Below are 26,668 nucleotides of genomic sequence, written 5' to 3' on the forward strand. Positions count from 1 at the left end.
ACCCCTGAAAAGCAGGGGTTGCCCAGAGCCTTCCATCGGAGCACAGCCAGAGTTGGGCTGCCGAACAGGCTGGCTTCAGACCCACTACAGCTTTGTGCAATGTTCCCCTTTCTGTTCCAGGGTACAACCATAGTGCTCATCACGCCACAGTGTTCTTTCATGAAATCAAATGAATGTACTGTATCATGTCACCGGGCAGTCTTGGCTGGGCAGATGAGCGAACGCCAGCCCGATGACTGTTGAGGATGAAGCGCCTCATTGTAAGAACCTGTCCTAATGCCTTGTCAGGGTTCACTCACTATAAACAAACAAGTACCTCAAGGGCCTGGAAGGCTGCAGTTGTGATTCTCAACAAGGAGGGGACAAACACGAGGCACCGCTTTGGACTTCTTTCTCTCCTGAGGTCTCAGCTGTACCTCTGGCAGGATGACAGTGGAGAGACACTTGCAATGTGTGCAGACATTTCAATAGCTGTGTCTGCTGCCTTAGATCTGGATAATACATGGAGGTATAGTTATGTTACTTCTGTTCTCAGAAGTAGAAGAATCAGGGTTTTTTAGAACCTCTATGACTGTTCATCTTCAACGCTTTCATTGTGCATTTCAGCACAAAGTGAAAAAACATTGATTTTCTCTGGTTTTTCCCCCTAGAATTATCCATAGCAGGGAATGGCATGAAAATCAGTTGTTTTTCCATGGACTATAAGCAGAGTTTGAACCAGGCTGCTTGCTTCCAAAGAAAGCACCAGCAACTCATGACATGCTTTAGAAGTCCCACCCTGCATGAATTCTGACTTCACTATTTTTATCTGCCTTCTGATTAAACTTTATCTTTCAGATATTCATGACTATCATCAATTACCAGATTCCCCTGCAAATCTCTGGGAACGTATCTCAGGTCTAAGAGGTTGCCCTAATGCGGTCAGAGGGAAACGTTCTTTGAAGATTTTTAAAGAGGAGCCTGAGGCAGCCCGGGAGTGTGGAAGTCTCCCATAACGTTCCACCAAGCAAGCAGGGGAATAAGCAACCTGAGATGCCCTTGCCTACAGATTCCTAACCTTTCTTACATATTTATCTTCCCTCATCATCCTGCTACATTCTTCTGTTTCCACCCATCAGGAAAACTACCAAACACATGGATGGAGGCAAGAAGCAAGAGATAGCTCATCTTGTAGGCAAAGTGATGGGTAATCAGACTTTCACACGCAGATCCTAATGCTGAAAGCTCTTATACATGTCAAAATCAGTGGTCTTGGATAAGTTTGAAGAGAAGCAGATTTTAAAAAAAGGCACGTAAGCAGAGGCTTCGGGTGAGAGCCCATTACTTGCCTCACCTGGACAGCCTGATCCTTCTGCTGAGCTTAATGGAAGTACCTCTTGCAGCGCAGCAAGAAGAGAATCATCAGACACTGGCTAGGTTGAAATCTGGGTTACAAGTATGGCTGTATGATGAAGTGAGGGTAGGATTAGGTAGTAATACTCACCCTGCAATTCAGATTAAATGCTAACGGCATTCTCCTGTGTGTTGTGACTACAGCCAAGCAGTGCTCAGTCCATGTCAGGCCATGGCAGACTGCAATGGAGCAGCAGGTGCATTTTGCATCAATGGCTGCCTGAAGGAAGAACCTTTAATGCCAAATGAAATCAGAAGTTTCCTCTCTTCTTTCTGCTGTTTTAGAGCACCATGCAAGTTCTGCAAGAAGTATGTATGGGAAAGGTTTACCACAGCTTTTGTGTCATGACTTGTGCTAGTTAAAGATAATAGACAGAGATGCCACATCCTTCTCTTCCCGTGTCTCCATGTGGCAGCAGACGCAGTCAGGCAGAGGGCTGATGCAAGTGTCTCTGTCACTTTTCTGATAAGATCTGACAATATTAATGAGATTCAGGAACGACTTATCATGAATGGCTTCATTTTTTTCCTGAATCCTGACAGAAAAAATTGTGTAAGTAGTGAGAGTGGTATATCAGGATGGGAGGAGAAATGAGGGAAAAACAAAGGCTGGGGAAAAGCTAATTACAATCTGCAGCCAATTCGAAACACTTCTCTTGGACGGACTCATTATCAACATAGTGATCAGAAATTTCACCTGTCATGTAGTGCCTGATAAACACTGATACTCTGTTATTAACATAGTGCCATCTAGTATCTATTAACAGTCGATAGCGCTCCGTTAGAGGCTAGAAGAACCCTCCCCACAGCATTATTTCCCCCTCTATCTTCATCTTCTTTTCTTCCTTTTTTTCATTTCTGTGGTCAGACAGGAATCAAACAGTGAGAGTTTCTTGCTAACTCCTTTTGACATCTCTGATAAGGTTAGCTGGGATCCTAATGGTACATCCTAAACTTAGATTCAAAAGCAGAAAATCACTAATGGGCTCCTGTGAGCAGTGGAGATACTGCTCGTTTTAAGGCTTTAAAGCTCCCTGCCGTGGATTGAGCCAGCCTGGTCTTCTGACATGGAAAAGCTGTCAATCATCTCAGCCAGTGCCCTCACTAGGCAAGGCATTTCATAAGCCACATGACCCAACCAGTCAAGACACTGAGCAGGGAAAGGCAACAAGTGGCTTAGATCTGTATAGCGCTATTAGGGATGGAGATGGGAGCCTACATGCTCTCAGACATCGGCTGGGTTTTTTCTCCTACTCTTCACCTTTGCCTGAAAGGGAATGTATCAACAAAGGGAAACTTCAGCAAGAGCTTAATCAAAGCTGCAGACAAAAAGGCTGGAAGTCTGTCCATGTCTGTTAAAAGGCTGAAAAAACTTTAAGGTCTGTTGTCTGACAGTGATAGCACTCATTATACCATATTCTGGACTCATTATTAGGCTAAAATGAAGGGCCCATTTCTACAAAGTGCAGAGCTGGGAAGAGGATGAGTCCCGACGACTCTTCCATAAATCAGATGTCCTTGCTTGCCACCTGCTTTGTTACTCCACACACAGCCTCTTCCTTGCACATACACATGTTGCTCTGTTTGCGTTGGGCTCTTTGCACAGCAAGGACACAGTCCATTTCTCTTTTTTTGTCTGCAGAGGTGATTGTCAAATAAAAGGCAAAGTTGCTTCTGATGGAGCATCTGTAAGGATCAGAGGGAGATGGTTGGTTTTCTCAAGCTGTTGTTGAAGCAAAGAAAAAGACAATCCTTGGAAGCAAAGTTGCTTTGACTTCTATTTCTGCCCTGCAGCAGGGCGCGGTGTCAGCCAACACCAGCACCGATGGGTGAGAGCAGGCTTCCATCGCCGGGAGCTCTGCTGTCTTGAACAGTGGCTGCCTTCCGCCTCAATTCGGGGCTAGTACACATTACACAACAAGTACCACAGAACTGCAGCTATTCTGAAGGACTTATCGGACCTACTCACTGACAAAAGCAAGGATGTGACCAGGCTCAGACCAGCGTGCAGCGAACAACATTCCCAACCACATCTCGGACTGTGTGGGTCAATGCTCAGGACTGTCCTGTTCACACACTCACCAGAGCATCATGTGCAGTGGGTACAGGGTGATTTCTAACAAGAAGGATTTTTACAGAGGGTATTTTTAAAAGCCTGATAAGGAGGGGAGCAAGAGAGGAAAGTGGAAAACGAAGAGGCAGCCAACTTGAGAAATACTAAAATTGCAAGCAAGTAACTGTGAGGAAATAAAAGCTATGACCAAAAAAAATTGTATCTTTCAGGGTTTGATGAATTCCTGCCTGTGAATCTGCTTCAATCTATTTAAAGGATCAAAATTCATCCTGTCTCTGGATTTCCAAAGTTTGTAGAAGCTACTTCAGCTTACATTATTTGTAAATCTGGTCCATTGTGTCTGAAAGATTGGAAATGCCCAGCACAGAAGTAAATTGCACAGCAGATTTCCCTACTGTCAGCAAAGCTGGTTACCTGAGGAGACCAGCATCTCTGAGCTCACCTGCATGATGCAACCTTGCTCATAAGGAAATGAAAGTCTTACCTCTCCTGCTAGACTTGTGGAATCCGTAGGATAGGTTGCACTTTATGTGTTATGTGCTCTGATATTCCCTGCAGCCTTCTTCAGTAAGAGCAGTTCGCCATAATAGAAAAAATGAGTGGAAAGCAATTGCCACACTCGGTTTGCATGCTCTGTTAAAAAAGTAAATTAACGATACATAAAGCTGGCAACAATATCTAACCTCAAGACAGCAGTCCTCTGGAAAAAGATGTGATCATGTAATTAAGGAGTATATCATAATGTAAATGGGCAAAGGGGCTAATTAAATTCATAAAGTCAACCTCTATTCTGCTGTTTTCTGATTGTGGAGTTCGTCAGTTTGCAGCCTTTATAATACTAGTTTAATGTAACTTTTTGCGTACAATAAAGAGCTTTCTTATTAGCTGTGACTTGTCTATTCTCTCACTTGCATGCCTGCCTGGATTGAGTCACAGCCCAATGAGTCTCTTGCCTCCTGAAGTCATGTAATTATCTCAGGATCTTAAATTAAAAAATAGGACTCTCGTAAACCTCTCTGTTCTGAAGGAAAGTGCGAGCAGGCGAATCCAGCGTAACTGGTGTGTTTGTGTCTGTGGAGAGCCTGAAACAATAGTTTGGAGAGATATCAAATGTCGTGTGTATCCTAATAGAAAACTAATTATTCTGGCAATTCTTTCAACACCATCCCATTAGGGAACTCTGTCACCCCAGTGGATATTTATGGGAGTAAGTACTTGGAGAAATCTTGCTGATGACCCTAGCTGTTATTACTTTTGTTTCTTCTAAAGATAAATCTCCTTGATCTTTCTGGGAGAATAAACAAACCCATTGCTCAGAAGCACTTAGGTCCCTGCCTTAATCCCCTGGCCTGCTCTTCTCAGTCTGGATTTCCAGCTGCCATACGCTGGTCAATGCCCTGGCTCTTTTGTCTTTGCCTCACGCTCTAGGGATATGAAGGGGCTGAGAAACCACTTGAGCTCCTGCATTTGAAGTGTGCCTATTTGTGAACAAGGACACACCTAATGACAGCGTGCTTTGGTAGCTCCTACCTCCAGGAAAGTCCTCAGGAGTGTCAGAGCACACAGCAGCACTGAGAGCAAAGAACCACAGAAAGACAGGCTGCAGATAGAGACGTGCAGTTATTTTTAAGCCATCTCTCACATATAGGCAGTTCATGTTTATGGAATATGGTGCATGAGATATCTTAAAAGCAAAGCATCTCTCCAGCTATGCATATCCAGGACAAACCTGAGGTGAATGATACTCTCTAACTTCCTTCCAGACCCATTTAAGTGGCAATCAGAGGAAACATTTCCTAGAGAAACAGTTCATATCAAATTTATAAGACTTCCCTTGGGGAGGAAACATCCATTTCCCCTTCTACCTGTCATTCTTCTTCGTTTATTGAATCAATAAGGCATGAAATTTGGCAGGCTTTAAGTAAGAAATGAGCTGTTCATATCAAAGAGAGCCTGGATGAATAAAAAAAAAAAATCAAACTGTTAGAATCCAGATTCAGTTAATAGGAATAAAAATAAACAGAATCTAAATGTAAATGATAATTACGTCACCACTGGCATTTAAGCTCATTTTCAAATACAGAATTAGAAACAGATCTAACTTGCTGAAACTTGCTGTGTTCATACAGATATAGCTGCTTCAGGGAACACAGGTCTGAATGTTCGGTCTGTAGCTTCTGCTCCCCAAGCAAGCCACAGCTGGAGATTCACACCGGACAAGAAAGGAGCAAGAGGGATCATCCAGAGGGGGCAAATCCCTTCCTTCTGGCCAAAAAGGACAGCTAAGAGGTTAGGAGGAATATGATTATGTTCCTGCTTCCCTGTCCTTTGTAAACTGTTGCAATATGACAGCCAGTATGCCCAAGTTACCGTGACCCATCTGGATGGCGTCTGAATTTACCTACCAAGTTGCAGCTGTAACACAGGTCCTCCACCAGCCTGGGTGAGAGAGACCCATTACGTCATGAAGTCCCATCTGCCCATTGATCTGTTGAAGGTAATTTCCCTGAAACTGTTATCAGGAGGGCACTGCTCTGTCTATGGGACAACCTTTATTTCATCAAATGCAGCCAGGAGGTCTGCAGCTGAATGAAAAAAATTCCGAATAGGTGGTGAGATAAACTTCTGTCTGCCAAGGCAGTTCAGCATCGCACCACCATGCCCTGCCTTCAGGGGTTACAGCCGATTTCTTGTTTGGCTTGCCTCTCTACAGCCTGAAAGTTCTTCCTCTCTCACCTCTGGATCTCATCCTTCACATACCCGTGTTGTCCTTTTTACAGGAGGAAACAAATTGCTGGCAGTTTGTCTAAGCTAGTATTATCAGTAGGTGACAGCAGCTTTTCTGGATGTCTTCAAGCTTCAAGGGCATTTTTCAAAGCTACCTGTGCTCTCACTACCAACCTGATGAGTATAATTTTCCTTTACTCAAAGGTGAGCTATTCTGTTCAACTACAAGCATGAGGTCCATCATTTAGACGAAGATGCAGTGATTATATTTGAGTCTGGTTCTTTTGAATGTGACTGTGTCCCACACTGCCTATTAAAGAGCAAAGTTTAACACTATTCTCACTCCCACTAATCCTTTTGTGTAATGTCACATTATGCATTCGCTTCTACAACTATTTTTATAGCTCAAGGTCTTAACTTGCATCTTCTAGCTTCAACTGCCTTTGAAACTGCTTACATTCCACAGTAAAGATTTGTTCTTTTCTAACACACACACACGCACAGAGAGAACTAATTTTTTATCCTACTGAAATTACAACACTTACACATTTCTTTTCTTCGAGACACACCTTTGCTTGAGGATTTTTCAAATTTAGGGAGACCTGGCATGAGAAGGGGGATAATTTCTCCCTCCGGTCACCAGTCCTATAATAAGCCTGCGGACCGACCCCACACAGACCTTACACCTCTGTCAAATCCTTTTACTAGCCTTTATCCTGCCTGGATAGTTTTATTAACATATTAGCTCAGAGCCACACTGTGATCAGCAGGAACATCTTGTTTATTGCTAGCTTGTTTGAAGACAAGCAGAGCGTACAGTCCCAATGAGGTGGGATCTAATTATTAAGGTTTTAATGAAAAAATACAATGATGAGATGTTGTATAAGTTATGGAAACCACGTGAGAAATTGAGACCTTGCTGGCCGCACTGTTATTCATACAGAATCAACTTATTTTGTTGAAATACATGATTCATTTTAATCATTCTCACATTCTGATCAATTATCTTTGAAATTATACAGCTCACTGAGATGACTGGGGAATACCTACATATAAATTGATCTCTACTGACACAGACACTTGTTCCTAGCACCCCGCAGCTGGTGATACCAGTCCTCAAGCTCATTTTTGAAGAGCAGGAGACATATTCCATTGTAGGGTGCACCTCAAATGGCAGACACACATCATGTGTCTCCTCTGGAGCAGTAATCTGGTTTGTGTTTGCTAGCTTCAGCTGAATTCACTCAACATCAAGCAGATTAAAGGTGAAAGCATATAATTTAATTGTAGCACACAAAAAAGTTAGGCTCTTAATTATTAAGCGAGAAAGAAGATTACAAAAAGAGGAAAATAACCAAAAATATAATTTTAGCATCAAATTTCTTTCCCCACTGTTACCACGAATCCTTGAAGCACCCATTAGCCATACAAACTCAAGGCACTATTTACAAATGGAAAATACATCTTGAGTACTGTCACTTAGACTAACACCTTAAAGGTGGTGCACCTGGATACCTCTACACACCACGCCTACACACAATAGCAACCTGCTCAATTTTTCATCTCTTCCCTTGTTCAAAATGGCATTACCACCCATTTATTTGTTAATCTCCCTTGTCTTTCCATCTGTTCAGGGCAGTTAGGGGAAAACTTCCCCGAATTTAGGACTCTGTGGCACTCTTCCCATTAGTGGATTTCTTCTGGCTTAAACGGCCTTCTGGCAAACTACAACATTCTGAGGATGGTCATGACATACATCATAAAAAGCACAACTCTGATAACATTATTCAACTAATCTGACAATTCTGCCAGTGTTGTAGCCCAGCAGGACCTAGGTTCTTCAGGGTGACTGGCGGTTAAAACATTGGTAAGACAGATGACAAAGCAGGCTTTTAGAGGTGCTTTGTCCAACCCTTTTCTCCCTTCTTTGCTCACTTTTAGGAGCTCATGCCATCACATTAATCTTCCACAGACTTAGATCCCGTGGGTCAAACCCCTTTGCTAATGAAAGGCTTCTACCTGGAAAACTGCCTGCACCTTGGGGAAAGCGAGTGTCTAACAGAAGAAAGACTTACAGGAAATGATTCACGCTATGACCTCAGCTCTTCTCCAGTGTCTTGTCCAGATGCTTGCTTCAACCATCCTGCAGCCAGCTAGCAATGCAGCAGTGACAAATGCTTCAGGAAAAAAAATATATGAACAACTGAATAATCTGCTTATTAAGACAAATAATATCTAAGCCCTAACCAGCACTAATCACCATGTGTTACCCTCAGGAGAAGGCTGTTCTGCTGGATGTCTCCTTCTGCGATCGTCATCATCCTTCACCACATCTTTTGATTTTGCTGCCTGGTTTGACAGTTCTGACTCTTTATCTCCCCATGGAGCAATGCTCAGGCCATTAATTTTTTTTTTAACTTACGGATAGAGAGGAGAAAAATCATGACTACATGTCCCTGAATTCAGACCAGCCTCTTTGGATATTGACAGTCAAACCATGACTGTAGATCAGGAGCAGAAATTGTTAATAGGTTGATTTATGGGTGGCTAATAGCTAAGTAACTAACAGTTAATGAGGCAAGGACTCATTGGTAATACATCACAGAATGAATAGATAATTTTTATAAAGACAAGCAATAAAATTAATTTCTAGATGGATTTTTTTTCTTACTTTGATATTCCTAATGGCACTTCCTGAATCACTCTGAGCTGGAGAGTCAAATTGAACAGATTTGGAAATATCCAAAGAACCATTTGTGATAACGCAAAGGGAATCACTGTCTGTTTAAAGTTCCTTCAGCATGTGTGGGTAAAATTCAGTTTGTAAGACAGCGATAATAATACAAAATTATGGAATCCCTAAGGATCTTAAAGAAAAACCACTTATTCTCAAATCCTTACTGTGCAGAGAGGAAAAAAACATCTCATTTCAAGAAAGACTCCTGACAGATGAAGAAAGGAAAAATCATGAAAAGTAGACTTCAGAAAATTTTGAAAAAGCCAATAACGCATCTTCCCTTTTGATGAAGAAAATTTGGAGCAACTATATTTAGATTCGTAACCAGAAAACAACATTCTATTTTCTGAAAAAGAACTGTGTCTATGAAACCATACCTTAGGTCTAATGTAATACAGGGTCAGTGTTGTTATTGATTGTCTCTGATCTCTGCCTCTCTGAATAGATCTTTTCTGATCAAGAATTCTATTAAAAGATCAGCCGAATGCTGCTTTCAGCCTGAAATCATTATCTTGTTACAAAGGTTCCAAGACCTCAAACCTGAAGATTTTTCTTTTCTTATACACCCACACCCCCACACACGTACACACAAATGCCTCAGTTCTGATACCGTAGGAAGCTTTTATCACTGGTGGGCTTCTCACTTTGCTTGAGATCATGCAGTCTTCCATTTGTTTCCCTAAGGATTGTTGTTTCACTGTGAAAGCGTGTCCTCTCTGTCAAGGAAAGCCGTGCGAGGCACGAGATGGAAGGGAAAAAGGTAAACCTCATTACGGTTAACAGCAACATCTGCATTCAGACTTAAGTGAACAGTGACGTGAAGCAATTTAAATCTTGACCGCTCAGCCCGCATGATGTGTACTTAGCAGCACAGCAGGCAGCGACCACCCCAGCTGCTGCTGTGCCAAGCCAGCGTCACCCCACGGGGGTGCGTGGGGGCAGCGCACGTTTCGGCGGACAGAACAAAGGCTGGCCCAGCCAGCTGGAAAGCAGAAGCAGGCAAAAGCGCTGGGGACCTCTGCAAACACTTACAAGTCATCGTTTCACACAGACACTTAAGAAAGGCTTTGCCAGCTCTTCAGACACTGAATCTTGGATGTTTGTCTCCGTTGCTTCTATATTAAGGCACAAAGAAATGGTTTTCCATCCCCCACCGTAAATTCAGCAAATTACTAAGTGCCTGATCGGGCGGTTGCGGCGTTATGCTCAGCTGATTGCCGAGGCGGGCTCCGTGCTGCAGGCCACCCAGCTCCGGAGAGCCCTGCCGGCAGATTCATCATGACACGGCTGGTGATGAGAGGCCCCGTCCCTCCTGAGTGCTACGTGCCTGTTTGCTTTTAATGATGAATAATTTGTTCAGGGAATAAAGAGAAAGTTGAGAAGCTTCATTTTGCAGGAGCTTTCTGCAGCACTTGCTAACCTGTGAAATGCCTTCTTTTTGGAAACCAGGCTTCTACCAGCACAGAAGGTGATCTGTCACACAGTTATTCCTTTGCAAGATGTTTGACGTGCTGTACTGGTTTTGACTGGGATAGAGTTAACTTTTTACACAGTAGCTGGTATGGGACAATGGTTTGGATTCCTGTTGAGAAGAGTATTGATAACACAGTGATGTTTTCGTTATTGCAGAGCAGTGCTCACAGGGAGCCAAGGCCTTTTCTGTCTCTCACACCACCCTGCTGAGAAATAGGCTGGGGGGGCACAAGGAGCTGGCAGGGGGCACAGCTGGGACAGCTGACCCCAACTGGCCAAAGACACAGCCCACACCATACGGCGTCATCCTCAGCAATAAAAAGCTGGGGGAAGAAGGAGGAGGGGGGACGTTCGGAGCGATGGCGTTTGTCTTCCCAATTCCCGGTTGCGCAGATGCAGCCCTGCTCTCCTGGGGGGGGCTGAGACCTGCCCATGGGACGTGGTGAATGAATTCCCTGTTCTGCTTTACTTGCATGCCCAGCTCTTGGTTTACCTATTAAACGGCCTTCATCTCACCCCGTGAGTTTTCTCACTTCAACCCTTTCGATTCTCTCCTGCATCCCACGGGGGGCAGTGAGTGGGGGGCTGCATAGGGCTGGCTGGGGCTAAACCATGGCTCAGGTCCTGGGCAGTTCTAAGGAAGACAGAGAGAATGATGCAGCCTTCAACATGGTGCCTCTTGTACTCTAGGTATTTTGTGTCATTTTAGGTAATAAAAAGTTAAAGTTCAGTAAACACAAAGACTCCATGGGCAGCTAAAGGAGATTTGAGATGACTGTCCCTTATTCTTACACACCTTAGACATTCAAATTATTTTGACGTGATTGGGGCTGGTATCTAAGTTGCTGGGGTTTGAAAAAGAATTCTTAAATGTGGGAAGAAGAGGGGAGTGCGGCCCCTGCCTCTCATTTGCAAGAAGCAAGAACAACAGAGGAAAAAGTTTAATTTAGCATCTTAGCAAAGGAAGGATATGGCACTGAAATTTAATCATGCCTGATATGGCAGATAGATATTTTTTTTTAACAGGAGAAGCTTAAACACTTTACAAAATATTCATTCTCTATGATTAATTGTAAAGCATCATAGATGTGCTTGGCACTTTACTGATGGAAACATTGGCAGGTCTCTGCCTCAGGGAATCTATAATTAGAGTACAGCAAGGGAAGATGATGGATAAGAGTGTATGGGAGGACAGGGATACAACAGTGAAAGATCATGAAGAGCTTTAGATATTCTTTCCTGGATATCTTTTTTGGTTCTCTTCATTTAAATGTGATATATTTTAAATCAAGGACTAGGAACTGACTGAACTTCAGATTTTTTGCTCCACAAACTTTCTGCTGTCCCAAACTGGAACAGAAAACCGAAGTTTTGAAATTCCACATGAAATAAATACATGCAAGAAAGATGATCTGGAACAGCCTCACTGAACTGCCTTACTTTCCTAGGTGGAAGCATGTTTTTCCAGCTTTATCATTCCGAAAAAAATTTACATTCTGGCACAAAGTAGTGAAAAAAGTCTTAACACTGCCAGTATGAAACACTCACACCCACAGCACAAGGAGGTCTTGAATGTCTGAATGTTTGTTGAAAGTTTTGTATAAGTAGATGTTCCTGTGAAGTGGTTTGGTGTGGCTAAATAGCTTCTAACGGAAAACAGCTTTGCAAGAAATCTCTCAACCAAATCCAGCACTAAGATCATGTAAGACAAGGGGGGTAGGATCAAATAGAAAATACCGGACCCAGCATAGTGGTTTTCATTAGGGTAAAAAATGAAAGAGAAAAAATTACTCCAGAGCAAGTACCCCTCGAGAGAGGCCAAGGGAGCCAGGAGAGCTCTGTCTTTTTCCCAGTATTTGAAGAAAAGTCATAACCAAAGCAACTTCCTTTTGGAGAAAGTGAGGGCCTGGCGTGTGGCCTATGAGCTGGCGAAGGCAGTTCCATGAGGGTACTAAGCCCCCAGAACCCCTCTGTGTGCAAGAGCTGGGAGGCCTGGCCACTCTGAGCAGCGCACCGCTGCAGCACCGAAGGGACGCCAGATGCAGAGCAGGGAGGGGGTGGCATTTCATGGCCCCCTTCACTATATCAGAGGGGCAGAAATTCCCTGGCTTTGCTGTCAGAGGAGGGCCTGAATCAGAAAGGCCAAACAGACGCTGCAGGGCAGTGCCACGCTTGGGAATGAACGGACCTGTCCGCTCATCCCTTGCTAGGGAGAATCTGACCCAAAATTCAGGGCGTCCCAGCATGCCTAAATCCAAGGGATGCATACAGGATAATTGGCTCTAATCTTTCATTACATTCTATTTATGACCTTATAACTAGCTAGGGGATTTCACTGAATGCTGCTACCCTCCTCAGCCTATATATACAGTACATTTCCCCCCATCCACTTTTCAAAATGTGCTGGCTTGTCCTTCAGAGTCCAGAGTGCTGGCTATGTCACTCCCCTAAACTGGTCATATGAAGTGACATCTAAAACCTTATACAGTCAGTCCTCAAACGGAATTGAAAAATGAGCAGGGAGGTACATTTCTTTAAGATGATGTCCCTTTCTTGGATGTAAAGAGAACAGCTGTGCCGAATCCACACATCCTCTAGGAGCTGAATAGAGATCAGCAACTGACTTCCTAGAGGATACCATTGGCCTGGAGACATCAACAGCTTCTGATTTCCAGCAGCATGCAGAAAAACTGAGCATGCAACAAATTTCCACGTCATTTCAAGTCTATTAATACAATTCTGAAGCACACAGCTTTCCCTCAAACCCATAATTGTGATTTGGAAGTCTCTGGCTGTGTCTTGCACATCAGTGAGTCACTCTGTATTTTCCTTCTGCCCAAGAAGCAATTTGACTATGCAGGAATGAGAAAGGCAAAACAACTTCTGATCTTGCACCTAGATGCTCAGTAGAAAATGACCCAGGTTAAGCATATGATTTGCACTCAGAGGGACAAGCCTTTGGGTGATCCAATGTCACTGCTGGGGAAGGGGAAAGGTGCCTGGTTGCAGGCAGCGAAGACAAATACATTCACACAAACACATCAGGTAGGTCAGATAAATTAAACCCTTCCGAAATAAGATGAAAAGAACCTCCTCTCTGAGAACAAATACAAAATGGCTATGAGGTACTAATAGGAGAGAACTGCAGCTGTATAGCAAATACAAGAAATCATTTGAGAAAATATATGGAGAAAACTGAAGCAAGGGTGTGGAGAAAGGGAAGGGGTGTTTGGAAAATCATAATGAACCCAGTCTTTTTATAGAACTGTGCTCGTTCTCTTTGCTCAGCATGCTAAATCTCTTAAACCTCCGTATTTTCCCTCCTATCCCCCTGCCCTGTGGTCATCACTGTGGAAGTTTCGGCTGCAATAGGAAAAGGTTGTCATCAAGCAGACAGAAGAAGAACCTGGGAAAATACTTAGCTCCCTGGCTCTGGATAAAGCTAACAAAGACCTTCCAAAGCCCAGAAAAAACCCAGCTCTGAATAAACTATCTGTTTGGCTACCTTTATCCAGTGATCTCAAATGACTTTTTATATACACATCAATACTTTCAGCCTCATGGCACCTCTGTAAATGTAGGCAAGTCAAGCTAGGAACAAAGCAGCAGACAGTAGTCACAAGCCCTGACATTCACCCTGTGCTGTAATCAGCAAGAGTGCCCTTTTCCCAGCCTCAGGAACACTAATGGAGTATCCGGAAACCTGGAAAGTGGCAATGAATTTCTCTCAGCAGGGTAAACTGCAGGTCTATGGAGAAAGAATGATGTTCTGTGGCATTCATAATACAAACAGCATCAAGTCAAAGGTTGGCAGGCGGCTGTTTCCCTTTGAGCTGTAATTAATATTATCTGAGCAATGCAAAGAGACCCAGAGAGTGCCAGGTGTCTCCTCTCGGCAACCATCTGTAAACAAGCAGGATATTGGTGCTGATATTAGGAGCCTTTCCCATGAACCAGGAAATAGCAAAGTTAAGAGGAAGAGGAACCCAGACAATCTTAAGGAGCATCAGTTAACAGTCCGATGCTACAGTGTGTCTCTAAGTTTGGAAGGTGTCAGTAATAGCGACCAACAATCAAATCTGACCTTTCAGCATCTGCTACCATTTAACATTCTCTCTGTAGAGGGCAGATAGCTGCTGTTTGTAAGGCCCAGAGGATATGGTGAGTGGTCCTCCGGCCACCAAAGAAATATAATCAGCAGATCTCCCACTGGGAGGCTGGGGTGTACCACCACTGGCAGAATTTCCAGAAGCATTTCTCATCAGGCCAAGGGCTCTTCCTCTACTGTTCCTGCAGCTGCATAGGAAACCACCTGTTGCCTTGGGCACTTCCATTAATTTCCCTCTCTTCTGCCCTAAACACACCAGGGCACCCTCTCATATCTGGCCTGCTGAGGATCATATCTCCTGGAAATGGCTCAGTCTCTGCTAAAAATTTTACTTCCATTAAGCTGAATTCAAACCACCTATCTGCAGACTTAAGTGGCATCTACGTTAAAGAGAACAAATGTGCTTCAGACTATTTAACAAAGGACAGTGGTAGGAGATCAGGTTGTTTATCTGCCTTCCTCAGTTGTGCTTTCTGCCTTTATCTGTTGACTGTAAGGAGACAAGGTCTGGGACTACAGGACAACCAGGGATCTGCACCCATCGGTGCAGCAGTGCGACTAAGCCACAGGCTGCGTGCACCAGCAGAAAGCCCTCTTTAATACAGTTACTGGAAAATCGCTTTGCAGAGATTGGGAGAACCAGAGACTACTACATTTACTGTCTCCAATAAAAGTGAACAGATCAAAAATGACAATGTTCTGCACATTTCATGCTACCAAGCTAAGTTCCTGGTTTGTGCTGCTTGAGTAAACAGGCCCTGTATAAAAGGCCCGTTTTGATACCACGCTGGTTTCCCTTACAACAAAGTGCTTGAAGATGAACTAAAAGACTTTTAACTTACCTCTCGATGTGTCTGCATTGTTCAGGTCTTGCTGTTGCTAACTTCTAAAGCAGTTCAGGGAGTGATTCTCCTTCCTTTGAAACTGTTGCTTTCAGTTCTGCTTATTTGCTCTGTGGATATAAAGACGTAAACCTGCTAATGGCCAGTTTGCAATGAGACTCACTGGAATTATTTACTTTTCTAAGGACATTTGGAACACCTTTCACAAGCTTAAACTTCTAGCTCCTCTCCTCTTCCCACTGAGCAATAACTTGCTAATACATGACTAAAGCAAAATGCTTTTCATATGGGATCAGACTTAAAGGCCCTGGAGAGCAAAAGTATCGATCCTGTGAACTATCAGCATGCAGAATTTCTACCAGCTATAGCAAGAGCACTAGGCACCCCTTGAGATCAGACTCCATGATTGACTGGCAACAGCAACAACAAAACTCGTTACAAAAATGAGAATATTGTACTCTGCCATCTTGGGGATGGAAGACACAAGTTCTGCAGATTTCATGACCAGATCTTGAATATAAGTAACCTGTTCCTGTGCACTCACTGGCTTTTCCCTTTCGCTTAGATCTTCTGAGTCATGACTCATTGAGCTTTGGCCAATCAAATAAATCAATAAAGCTTCTTCTACTATTTCTCTGTGGTCTATTAAAGTTCACATGCAGCAAAATAAAGTCAAATTCCTAGAACTGTTATTTTCTTCTGTTCAAGAAAAAAACTGTTTTAAGCATGTCTGATATCACTTTCTCTGTGAAGAGCTGGTACTTGGCAGGACCTATAATATGAGGAAGCAACAAGTGAACAAAATAATTAACCTCATATGGCTTCCCATCCTCTTTTTTTTTGGTGCTATTACCATTAAACAGGAGCAACTGGAAAATGCAAATACTGGTTTAGCTAATGTTTCTACACTTCCCTGCAACTTCCTATAGGTTTTCTAGAGTGCAAGCTGTGCATCAGTAGAGCTGACCTGCTTATTCCGGATGTGATCCCAAACTTTCCCATAGCTCAAGAATATTCTTTTCAGTGAGCAAGGAAAATACTTTTCAAGGAATCAGTGAGTAAAGTGACACAGTAAATGTTCTGTTTTCTAGATCGGACTGATAGGTTCATGGATCCACTGGCTGCCATCATACCGATTCACTCACAGCTTCCAGTTAAAGAGTGCCAGTTATACTGGTTCAGTCATATTCTTTCCACATGCTCCTAGCATCCCAATGAGGGATCCAGGATACACCTTTCCTCGCAGGCAGCATCACAAAGACGGTGAGTACTGTTCTGCCCCACAACGGATGCATCACAATGCTAACTTCAACTCCTTGCCCAATACCATCCTCTTCTGAGATGGAGGAGCATGCCCTGATATAGCTAGTGCCATGCCGAAGACGCAAAGCCCTCAGCCAGTTGTTGAAGCAGGTTTGATCCCATTAAGATCTTCTTTACACAAGTGGTTAAGCTGCTCATTGTTCAGCACTCATGCCACACTGTATATGGTTTATAACAGATGGGTCTTATTAGAGAGCCAGAAGCTCTGCAGTGCACACTCCTAAAATCCCTGTCTTGATACTTGGTTAAAATCATTAATTCTAACTACGCAACAACAAATAATGTAGGACAGCTGTGCTGGCAGCACAGTAATTTGTGTCAAACCCCTACGGTCACATTGAAAAAAAGTGATCTAGGAATGCACACGCCAAAAAAAGACAGTGATTTTCTACCGGCACGTTTTAATGAAGGTATCATTAATGTGTCCAGTGATTGCTGTCATTTGGGTGGAACAAAAGGAGCAGCACTTCTACTGCCTTTCATTTCTGTTGCCACAATTCCGCAATCATATCTCAATAATGTCAATTTGCTGGCAGCATTAACGTTGTTGAAAATGCCCCACCACCCCCCCCCCCCGAACTCTTAAAGCGCCTTGTATTTAGCCGTGTTCTTCAAGGGTGCAGCAATGAGAGGAAAATATGTATTACTGCTGATCAAATAATGAGACATTCCTGGATCATGACTGTCATTCCATGCTTCAGGCTTCAGCAGGTGCCATTTCACCATGTGCTTCTTTCTGTAAGCCAGCTGTTGGGAAGCAAAGAGAGGTCACCAGCTATTATCAGCAAAATGCTGGTTGTTTCACTTCAAGCACAAACCTACGCATGCTGCACAATCAGGCCTGTAATAGACATCGTCCTCAGCGCAATCTGGACTGACTGCTTTTCCAGAACAGGCTCCCAATTGCCCAAAATATCATACATCCAATCTATTGGTAAAAGACTTTCACTGAAAAGGCAAATGGTGTCTTCAGCAATGTCACACAATTTATACACGCTACAGAATCTCAGTGCAATTAATGGTCTCAAATAATCTGGGGTAGTTATGCATCTGCATAAGTAGTTAGGTAATTTCACCAAAAAGACGTGAAAAGTTTGGGTTTCCTCTCATTTTAGCTGTGTAAATTAGGACAAACTCTCTTGGATATGGACTGTTGTAAAAACCTTGTGAAAGGAGAATGAAGCCCTGTAATTTTTCTTTACACGTTTGCTGACATCGAAGGAATTCATAGCAGCTTTCCTGAGCTCCCCAGGCCTGGAGGTAGAAAGAGCTGTGGACCAGTGGTGGTGTGATGGGAGAAGGTTTCTAGCACCTTCTGGCCTGCAGCAAACACACTGCTGCCAAACCTGCAGCTTACCCTGGAGACACCCCAAAAAATCAGGGTCACCGGGAGTGGGCTGCATTATCTGACACAGGTAATTAGGAATCGAGTCTCCATATGGATCACCATGCCTACTCCTCTTACTCACAGGGTACTCATGCAATATAGTCTCTAAGGAGTTAACAGAATATCAGCTTTCTTCTTCTTCTTCACAGATGACAGGGTATAAAACACTTCCCTTGCCCCGCAGCAACTCCATTTCCACACTAAAAATCCCAAAGCAACACCTTCAACATACCACGGGAAGCCAGACGTAAGTGGATGTTGCAAGTTTACTCATATCTTGGGTGCCATATGCTATACGGTAATATTTTGGGCTTTTCAAAAAAGCGTTGGTTTTCTACTTTTTTAACGTGTGTGAGGAAGTGTCTGCCACCAAGTTAACATTGCTCCATTGAGCTGGAAGCAACAGGTCCAAGCATTCCTGAAGAGTAAACATTATGGTCTAGATAGGGTATTATATCTCTTGTTCTATTCCCCTGTGACGCAAAAGGCTTCCAACACCCAGCTCTGCAACAGACTGATGATCCAATGTGAAAGATGTGCAGGAAGAAACCTGATGAGTTAAATCCCACTATTACCATGTATTTTCCATTACGTTGGGTCCGATTCCAGACAGCATGATCACACGTAAGGCAAAGTGACAAGCCGCGCTGCGCTGCAGCCTAATGCGGAGTGACAAAAATACAAAACTCCCTGAAACAGATTTCAGGAAGTTGCTTGTGGGGAGGGTGAGTGGAGGAAGGTGGTAATTAGCAGATCTGCAGCTCACCATGGACTCGGTGTTCAGCTGTCACTCACCCACTCACGCACTCCTGGGAATTTGTGGAAGACCTTCCTGTCTCTTGGAGATGGTGTCCCTCCACATACTGTGCAAATGGGCACCTGTGGAGGGAACCCTTCCACCTCACTGCTCCCAAAAGCAGAGGAACCCTTGTCCCTGGCCAACCAGCTCCACATCTGCTGGGTGTCGGGGGGGACTTCTCCTCAGAGTTATCAATCTCAATCCCAACCAAAGACCACGCCAGATGTCAACACCAGGGTGCTGAGCCGTCCACAGAAAGTTAATATCATGTCATCTGACCGTTTTTGGCTGGACTGATTTTCAAATCGTTATAGTTTGACTATATCTTTTATTTTTTTACTAGATTTAGTACTAGTGAGAGAGATAACTCACTTATCTCTATTCTACCAGTTATTCAGAGAACACATGGAAGTTTCAGTAATTTAGGCTCTCTTCTTTGGCTTGCTAGTCTTATATAGTTTAGATAACAAAAGGATCATTCCTCAGACTAAAGCAGAAAGCCCAGTGTTTGCTCTTCATTAGCTGTAATCTTCTTTCCTAACATAAGGAATGTCACTTCATCTCCAGCGATGATGGAAGACTCGATGTGATTTTTAAGATGGCTGTTTGAAACCTTCAAAACTTACTTAAGACCAACAAGTAATCCCCAACCCTGACAGACTAGTCTCTACAGGCCGCATCTGGATTCCTAGTTAAAAAGGGGAGGCCTCAAAGTATTTTCTCATCTTTGAAATGCCTATGTGCACAGCACAAGTACGTGGATACCCTCATCTAGATGGCATACATATGAAAGTAAGCCACAGTTCCAGAGCACATTAAACAGTTGCACTTCAGTAAAAACTCTGTAAAGCAGCTTCCTATATGATGGAAAGAGGAGCCCCCGTTTCTGATTAAACATTCTCTCTGCAGCAGTGATCCAGTGATTCAGAGATACACGCAGATCTCCAGTCCCCTTTCATATTTTCTGATTTTCAACTAATAAGCAGGACAGTACATCTCACGGCTAAGAAAACTTTTGTAGCTAGATTAAATTCAAGAGTCAAAAGTGAACTAGCATAATATCTGGGTGCAATGGATGTTGTTGCAGCGTTACCAAAATCTTGTGGCTCTAATCCCAAGTGTCGTAACCTACATTATTCCTAAATTCCCAGCTCCCTGCATTAGAAAGAAATTTTAATGGTTGTAAAAGAAACTCCAAAACCATGAACTGAGAATGAGTTACAGACTTGAAAATGATCAAAACGATACAGGTATTTTTAAAAATCTAATGAATTTTAAGCTGGCCTCAAGGACTGTCAAGGGCTGGTGCTAGCACGCTACTAGCATGCTAGAGATGCTGTAAGGAGGTGACGTACGGCCGCAGAGACTCGGTACTATTCTCTCTTCGATGGGTGTGACAGGTAGGCTGTTGTCATTCCCACGTTATGCAAAATGTAGGGAAAATAAATCGAATAGTTTAATACTCAATCTCTCCGCTTGGAGCTGGAGAGCAAGACAGCACGGACACAGGAACACTAGAGGGAGCAAAGACAAGAAAGCAGATGAAGAGGAATGAAGGCAGGGAAGGAAAAGCCACACCAGCTTCTGAGGCAGCGAGGAGGGGAAGGGAAAGGAAGGGTTTGTGTTTCTTGTGCTTCCAGCATTGCATCACATTGACTGAGCACAGGAACAAAATAACGGTCCTTTCTAAATGTGTACAACGGAACAGAACCAGCTGGATCCTCATTTATTATGCACATATTATTATGGATTCGGGTTCTTAGGTCACACAGTCATCACTTGCAGCCGGGTAAGCACCTTACTGGAGGTGGCTCTGCCTGTTACTGGGGGTGGCTTTGCCCATGTTCAGCAGCTCTTCCAGAAAGTCTGGATTCCAGCTCACTCCCCTGGAGTGAGCTGCATCGAGGGCAAGCGGGAAGGGAAGAAAGCAGTAACACATTTTGCTGTCTGAGTGAGCTATGCAGACAGCTCATGCCCAGTAGACAGATCCATCCTGTCTGGTTCTTCTCTTTTGTTTTGGGACTGGAACTTTCTTAAACCACCCAAGCTAGTTTGAGGCTTTCTCACTAGTTTCCTCCACTCAAATGACAAACAGCTATGCATCCCAACCAAGCTTCCCTTTAAATAATCAGAATATGACAGAGCTGCTCTTTCCACAGTTTAATTCTCTCCCTTTAAAAGTTATTAGAAGTTATTAGCACTTCAGGAGTCATTTTACAGCTTTGTGCTTTCATCCTCTGCTTCCACAAGTCAGTTCCCACTGAGCTGCTTCATAACTTGTTTAATAGTTAATTTGTTTGGACATCATTAAAAGTATTAAGGCTCCAGGCAACAAGGACATGCCAATTACTGTGTCATGTAATTTAATTGGGGTTGGGGGTGGGGGAGGGGGGGAAGCAGCAAACATCAGTTTTAAACCGCTTAAAGGCTTGTAGCTCTTGCTGCTGAGAAATATGAAGAGAAACCGATCTGCTCAGAAAGCCTGACGATTTAGGTTCAAACAGGTGTACTTCTAGATCATTTATTCTGGGTGCTCAGCAGATGCTGAGACATGAACTGTGCATGTGAAATACCAGCTTAAGCGGCTCTGTCATGATGAAGCCTGCCTTAGCTTCTAACAAAACTTCAAACCACTACAACAGAAGGTTGGAAAAACAGCCTTCTGAGAAGTGGCATTTTGACAGGATTTTTTTAAAGCATTAACTTTTGTTTGTTGGAGCTTTCCTTGCAAAGTACTGGATCTGCATCCCAATGCATTGCAGTTTTATATAAAATATCTCAGCGCCACTTATTATTTAAAAAATATTCTCAAAAGGTAGGTATCCAGACTTGTTTACTCTAGGTAGGTTCTCCTGGCATTTAATGGATAAAGCCTTTGGAAAAGATTTACCGCAGACTTAGCTATACCTTATTTTATGTATATACTTTTGAATTATTATTATCAGTAGAAGTAATAATAATAATGTAATATACTATATAAACAGCTACCTATTAGTTATATCCCACACCCTTTCAGGGAGATGACACATAGCCAATTATGTCCTTTTGGGGTAATCTTAACCCAATTTCCCAACTGCCCAAAGGCTCCTTTTGCCAGTACTAATTCTACCTTTAGTAGAACTGTGCAGCTTGGTGATATTAAACTCAGCAAAACTCTAAAGTATAGAACCATTTTTCAGGTTTAAAAACGCAAACACTAGGGAATGCTCATAAGGTCAGCCCTATACTACCACCACTTTGCTGAGCCAGGGTTACAGTCTCCCGTGCTGGCAAAGAGCTCCAAGGCGAATGAAACTGCACCGGTATAGCTGTACTTTGTACAAATATAATAAAACTATCTGCTCGAAGAAAACACGCACCACAAAAGGATGAGATTCACTGTCACATGGGCTTTGGCATCGCACATCTTTTCCTGTTCTTGAATGATGCACTCACCAGAAATCTACTGTGCACACCTCACTTGAGGCACACCAGTAAAAACACTATTTTTCCAGCACAAATGTGACTGCATGAGTTTCTCCTGGCATAAGTAAAAGAATAAAAAAATCCTACCACGGAGTGTCACGGTACACAAATACCACTTTCAAGTTAGCTACATGTAATAGCTATACAAAAGACATTGACAGGTTTTGAGTGGAAAGTTCAGGCATCCAGAAAATACAGTAGCATCTGGTGTGTGGATCAGCAGAAACAAAGCTTTTCAGAATAAAACTGAAAGGGGGAGAAATGCTAGGGTCTGTGAAATGTAACAAGTGATAGATGCACACATGAGCCAACAAAACCTTTCACAAGTTAACACCACTAGTACAGGTGTGAAGTTACTTTTTTTTTTCCCCAAGGATGAGGAAACAGACTTGTGAATACACAGACCGAGACACATGCAAACACATAAACTCAAAGGTTTATGCAAATATAGGATACATATATCTAGTATTTGAGAACAAAAATCCATTAAAGCTCCATATCTAAACAGCAACACAGAAAGTTTTAGACCAACTGTTGGAAAAAACCCCACTAAAACCCAAACCAGAAATGGATCAAAAACTTGTCGCACTTGCTATGTTTCCCAGGGTGATAGGTACCGCTGTGGAAGGAAAACTGGAAATTTACTGCTGCAGCACACTTCACACCATGTAGCAGACCTGAATGCAACTGGCCAGAAATTCTACTTTAACTGTGTTCATTTATCACACAGCAGAAAAAGCATGTACATCCAGAGTGGAAATCAAACTGGAATGCAGGATTCAGATGTCCTCCCATCACGCTCTTAGAAATACCCGGGCTTAGTCCAAACATTTTGTATTTGCAGTCCTGTTGGTGGTCGTCCATGCATGTCCATCTAGAACTGTCCCACTGATAGTAACTTCTGAAGTCACTGGCCAACGGAAATCCAATTTCAGAAGGGCTCAGAGAAAATCACGTTTCATGAAAAAAAGAGGCTGGATAGAGCAAAGAAACTATAACAGCCTCCTTATAGCACCCTCTTATAGCAAAGAGGTTTTTGATTAAGAGAGCGAATTTGCAATACACCTGATGACTCACACGAGTGGGGGATGAAAATGCACCCCTTGTCTTAAAAAATTATCCACAGAAATGTGGTGTAAGGTTATATTGTGGCTTAAATGACCTTGAGTACAAACACAGCACTGCTAACAGAACCTGATAAAAGAGCAGTATGATCTCAGCGTGTACTTACATCTGTTTCTAAAGTCCTGTTTGGAGCCCTAAGCCAATACCTCTTCTATGGTGGCCAAATTCAACACTAACTCCACTTGTGCCTAGAAATAAGGCAAACCGGGGAAAATATTGTTAAAAACTACCGTGATGGAATGCTACTGACAGAACCAGAGCCTTTCTTGCTAACTTAAAACACGCACAACAGTTTCTTTTAAATACCTACTGAAATGAGACACAGCACAGGGTAACATCTCTTCCTAAGAAAGTCACTTTCTTTTTGATATATATGCACATATATCATAACAAGGTAGCACATCCAATCTGTGAGTTTCCAAAGCTCATCTCTCTGGTCATATTTCTCTTTCCTCCAGCTATGATTCCTGTCCCTGGGCATGAATTGAGCACTGAGTCTTCTGCAGCAATCAAGTGTTGACTTCCAGAATCCCCGTTCCAAAGGCAAGAGATTCATTTTGGCAGAACCGCAGGAAACATCCCACACTGCTCAAAGAACACCTTAAAAAGTGTATGTATGTAGTATTTGTTACACATAATAGACCAAGTTGTGTAACGATGACTCAGTTCTCATCCCATTCCAGTGCAGATTGTCTCAGCGGTATCACCAAAATCTTGACTGGTCTAAAGCTGGTTATGTTTCCAAGATACGTTGTCATCCTAGCGGAAGATAAACCTTCAACCCAACAAATTTAGCTACAGAGACAGAGCTGTGTACTGGGCAAAACACTCCTCCTGGCTCTTCACGCTCCTGATCAACTTGTATTCCACTGTCAGGAGCAACCTTAGACGAGCTCTTTGACTACCAATCACCCATGATTAAATAGGAGATTCATTAAAAAAACTAAGCTGCTAGTCATTGCCTTGTATGTCTTACTGCAGTATTATATCTAATGGTCTTTCTCAAAGAGTTAAACATATTGCTCTTTCTTTTGTGTCAAGATTATGAGATTAAGAGAAATTAATCAGTTTTCATTTACATTCTATGTTAACTATGAATAAAAGAAACAGAATTAAAGATTACAATTTCCTTAACTAAAGACACGCTCTAAAATCTCATTCGTTTGAAAGTAAGTAAAACCCACAAGTTCCTATTTACTAGACCTGTCCCCTATAGTCAAACGTGCACCTGCTCACCTAATTGATACCCATTTTTGGAATTTTGTCTTTATTTAGCATGGCAGAGCCTACACAGTTATCAGAGCGCGAGCTGGATTCTGTTGCGGCCCAAACATGAACAGAGCAGTTAACCAAATTCTGATCACAGCCTCTCTCCTGCTGGTAACGTTTGAGCCAGCAGAGCCCGGTTTGACTCTTAGATCCCACGCTGAGCTTGCAGCTGGCAATTATGAAGAACCCCAACTTTCTATTTATGAAGTGAGAATACCGGATTGAGAAGCCACTGAGAAACCACAACCATGGAACCCCATCAAGCTACTGTTAGGATCACTCACAGACTAGAGCCACAAAACACCTCAAAGCAAATGTTTACACTTTGCTCCATAAAATACAGTGAGGAAAACAGTGGGAGGAATCTAGCAGGCCAAAAAAGATGACATTTGTGTAAATATCTGCCTCCAACCACTCAGTTCCTAACCTTGCAGGATTTCAAAGTCCATAACTTCTTTTAGCACACCAGCTGCTTCTCCTTCAGAAACGGCGACAGCAGGCAGTGTGAAAATGACATGACTTGGAGACAAACCAGATTTATTTAAAAACAACGTTTATATATACTACACACAATATTCCAAGTTAAAAGAACATTATTGAAAATGCTAAGTCAAATATTCAAAAATTAAGAAATTTCAGAATTAAGATCGCCTATGCAATCTTAATTTGAATCTGTTGTTATGCAGTGTGCTACCACCTTCAATTACATGATCACATATTATTTTTTCTGCAGGACCCTTGCCTTGTTCAGAGCAGAGGGTGGATGATTCTCAATTAGCGAGCAGCTATTCAATATTTGTTTTCTTGTTGTTTAGTGTGCAGCCCATTTCTGATGGCTTGCCTCCACAGGGGGTTACTCAGAAACAGCTGAACAATTCCCTGACTGCAGAATAAGACCTTTTCATCTCTGCTTAGTTTAACCCACTTCACCAAACTCAGACTCTACTCTGAGCACACATGATTAATTTATTCATAGCTTTTCCAAGGTTTACATTGCTAATACATTTTTGATGAACTTATTGTCCCAACACTTCCATTTTAACTGGACTGACTGAAAAAAAATATTAGAAAGTTTCTGTGTGGTAAAAGTATTCGTTAATTTGGGATATACAATTTAGAAAATGAGAGAATGCTTTTTCTAGACTGCTCAGCATTATAGGGTGCTTTAAATGCTAAAAACTCAGGTCCAGCTGCAGCTCTAAGTATATGGTGCTGCTGCAGATCAGATACTGCCTCAAACTGAGTATCCAGAAAATGAGGAACATCCAGTTAATGAACACTTCAGAAAAGGTTTTATTTGCAGTAACTTGGCACTAGAATCTCAGTAGTAAAGGCAGAAACTAAATAAAGTTTTCCAAGGCTGCATTTAGCTGGGTTAACAATGAGACCCAGTAATGTGGCTATCAACAGAACAAGCACTGCAAATGCACCCAGATCCACAGACTCAAAAGATTCAAGTGCCAGACCAGAAAGACGAAGGGAAGAGAGGGAGAAGCACCAGGATAAGGGGACTCACTACTCTCCTTCCATCAAAATCAATGTCAAACATACTCTTGTATGTCAACTGCCCTGGTGAGACCACTTCCTTTCTTCCTGCACTTTAAATCATTGTTTGGTATGTATTTCCAAACTTCTGCAACCATTGAAGCTGTGTAGGAAAGTCCAAGACTTTTTCATAACACAACCTGCCAGGCTTCCAGTTTATCACTAAACTGGTAGCTTTATGTGGAGCAGTGCAAGAAGGGATGAGACTCTTTGTCAGTGATCCTCACTTGTTTTAGCTGGAAGGTGAGGAACGGCAAGGGGTCTCCGGTTCCATGCCAGGCTGTGGAGGGGCATGTGTTCAGAGCCCACTGCCTGTTTCCTTTGGGTCCCCTTCTTTTCCATCACTGCCAAACTGTCTCTGCTCCAGTCCTGTCTTCACATCTGATTCTTCATCCTATTTTC

General features: G+C 42.8%; 1 protein-coding gene and 1 long non-coding RNA gene across 12 annotated transcripts in view; both read right to left on the reverse strand.

Annotated features, from left to right (window-relative positions):
* The window catches only part of LOC121097385, a 51,762-nt gene extending 41,160 nt beyond the window's left edge, over nt 1-10,602 (reverse strand). Inside the window, exons 1-4 of one of the 2 annotated variants that reach the window (XR_005830939.1) lie at nt 9,963-10,602; nt 9,541-9,646; nt 8,269-8,370; nt 3,951-4,099 (exon numbers count right to left, since the gene is read on the reverse strand). This is a non-coding gene — a long non-coding RNA (uncharacterized LOC121097385). Of the gene's footprint in view, nt 1-3,950; nt 4,100-8,268; nt 8,371-9,540 lie in introns of both variants that reach the window. The other variant, XR_005830938.1, reaches the window with a different exon arrangement.
* A 6,455-nt stretch (nt 10,603-17,057) lies between these two features.
* Nucleotides 17,058-26,668, reverse strand: part of C14H8orf48 (chromosome 14 C8orf48 homolog) — a 47,250-nt gene continuing 37,639 nt past the window's right edge. For all 10 annotated transcript variants that reach the window (XM_040614321.1, XM_040614324.1, XM_040614325.1 and 7 more), the window contains one exon: nt 17,058-17,423. Coding sequence is in view for 2 of the 10 variants with exons in the window: in XM_040614316.1 (XP_040470250.1) it covers nt 17,374-17,423 (50 nt within the window). In the remaining 8 variants the exon portion in view is untranslated. The remainder of the gene's footprint in view (nt 17,424-26,668) is intronic.

The sequence above is a fragment of the Falco naumanni genome, chromosome 14 (assembly GCF_017639655.2).
Source record: "Falco naumanni isolate bFalNau1 chromosome 14, bFalNau1.pat, whole genome shotgun sequence".
Taxonomy (NCBI): Eukaryota; Metazoa; Chordata; class Aves; order Falconiformes; family Falconidae; genus Falco; species Falco naumanni.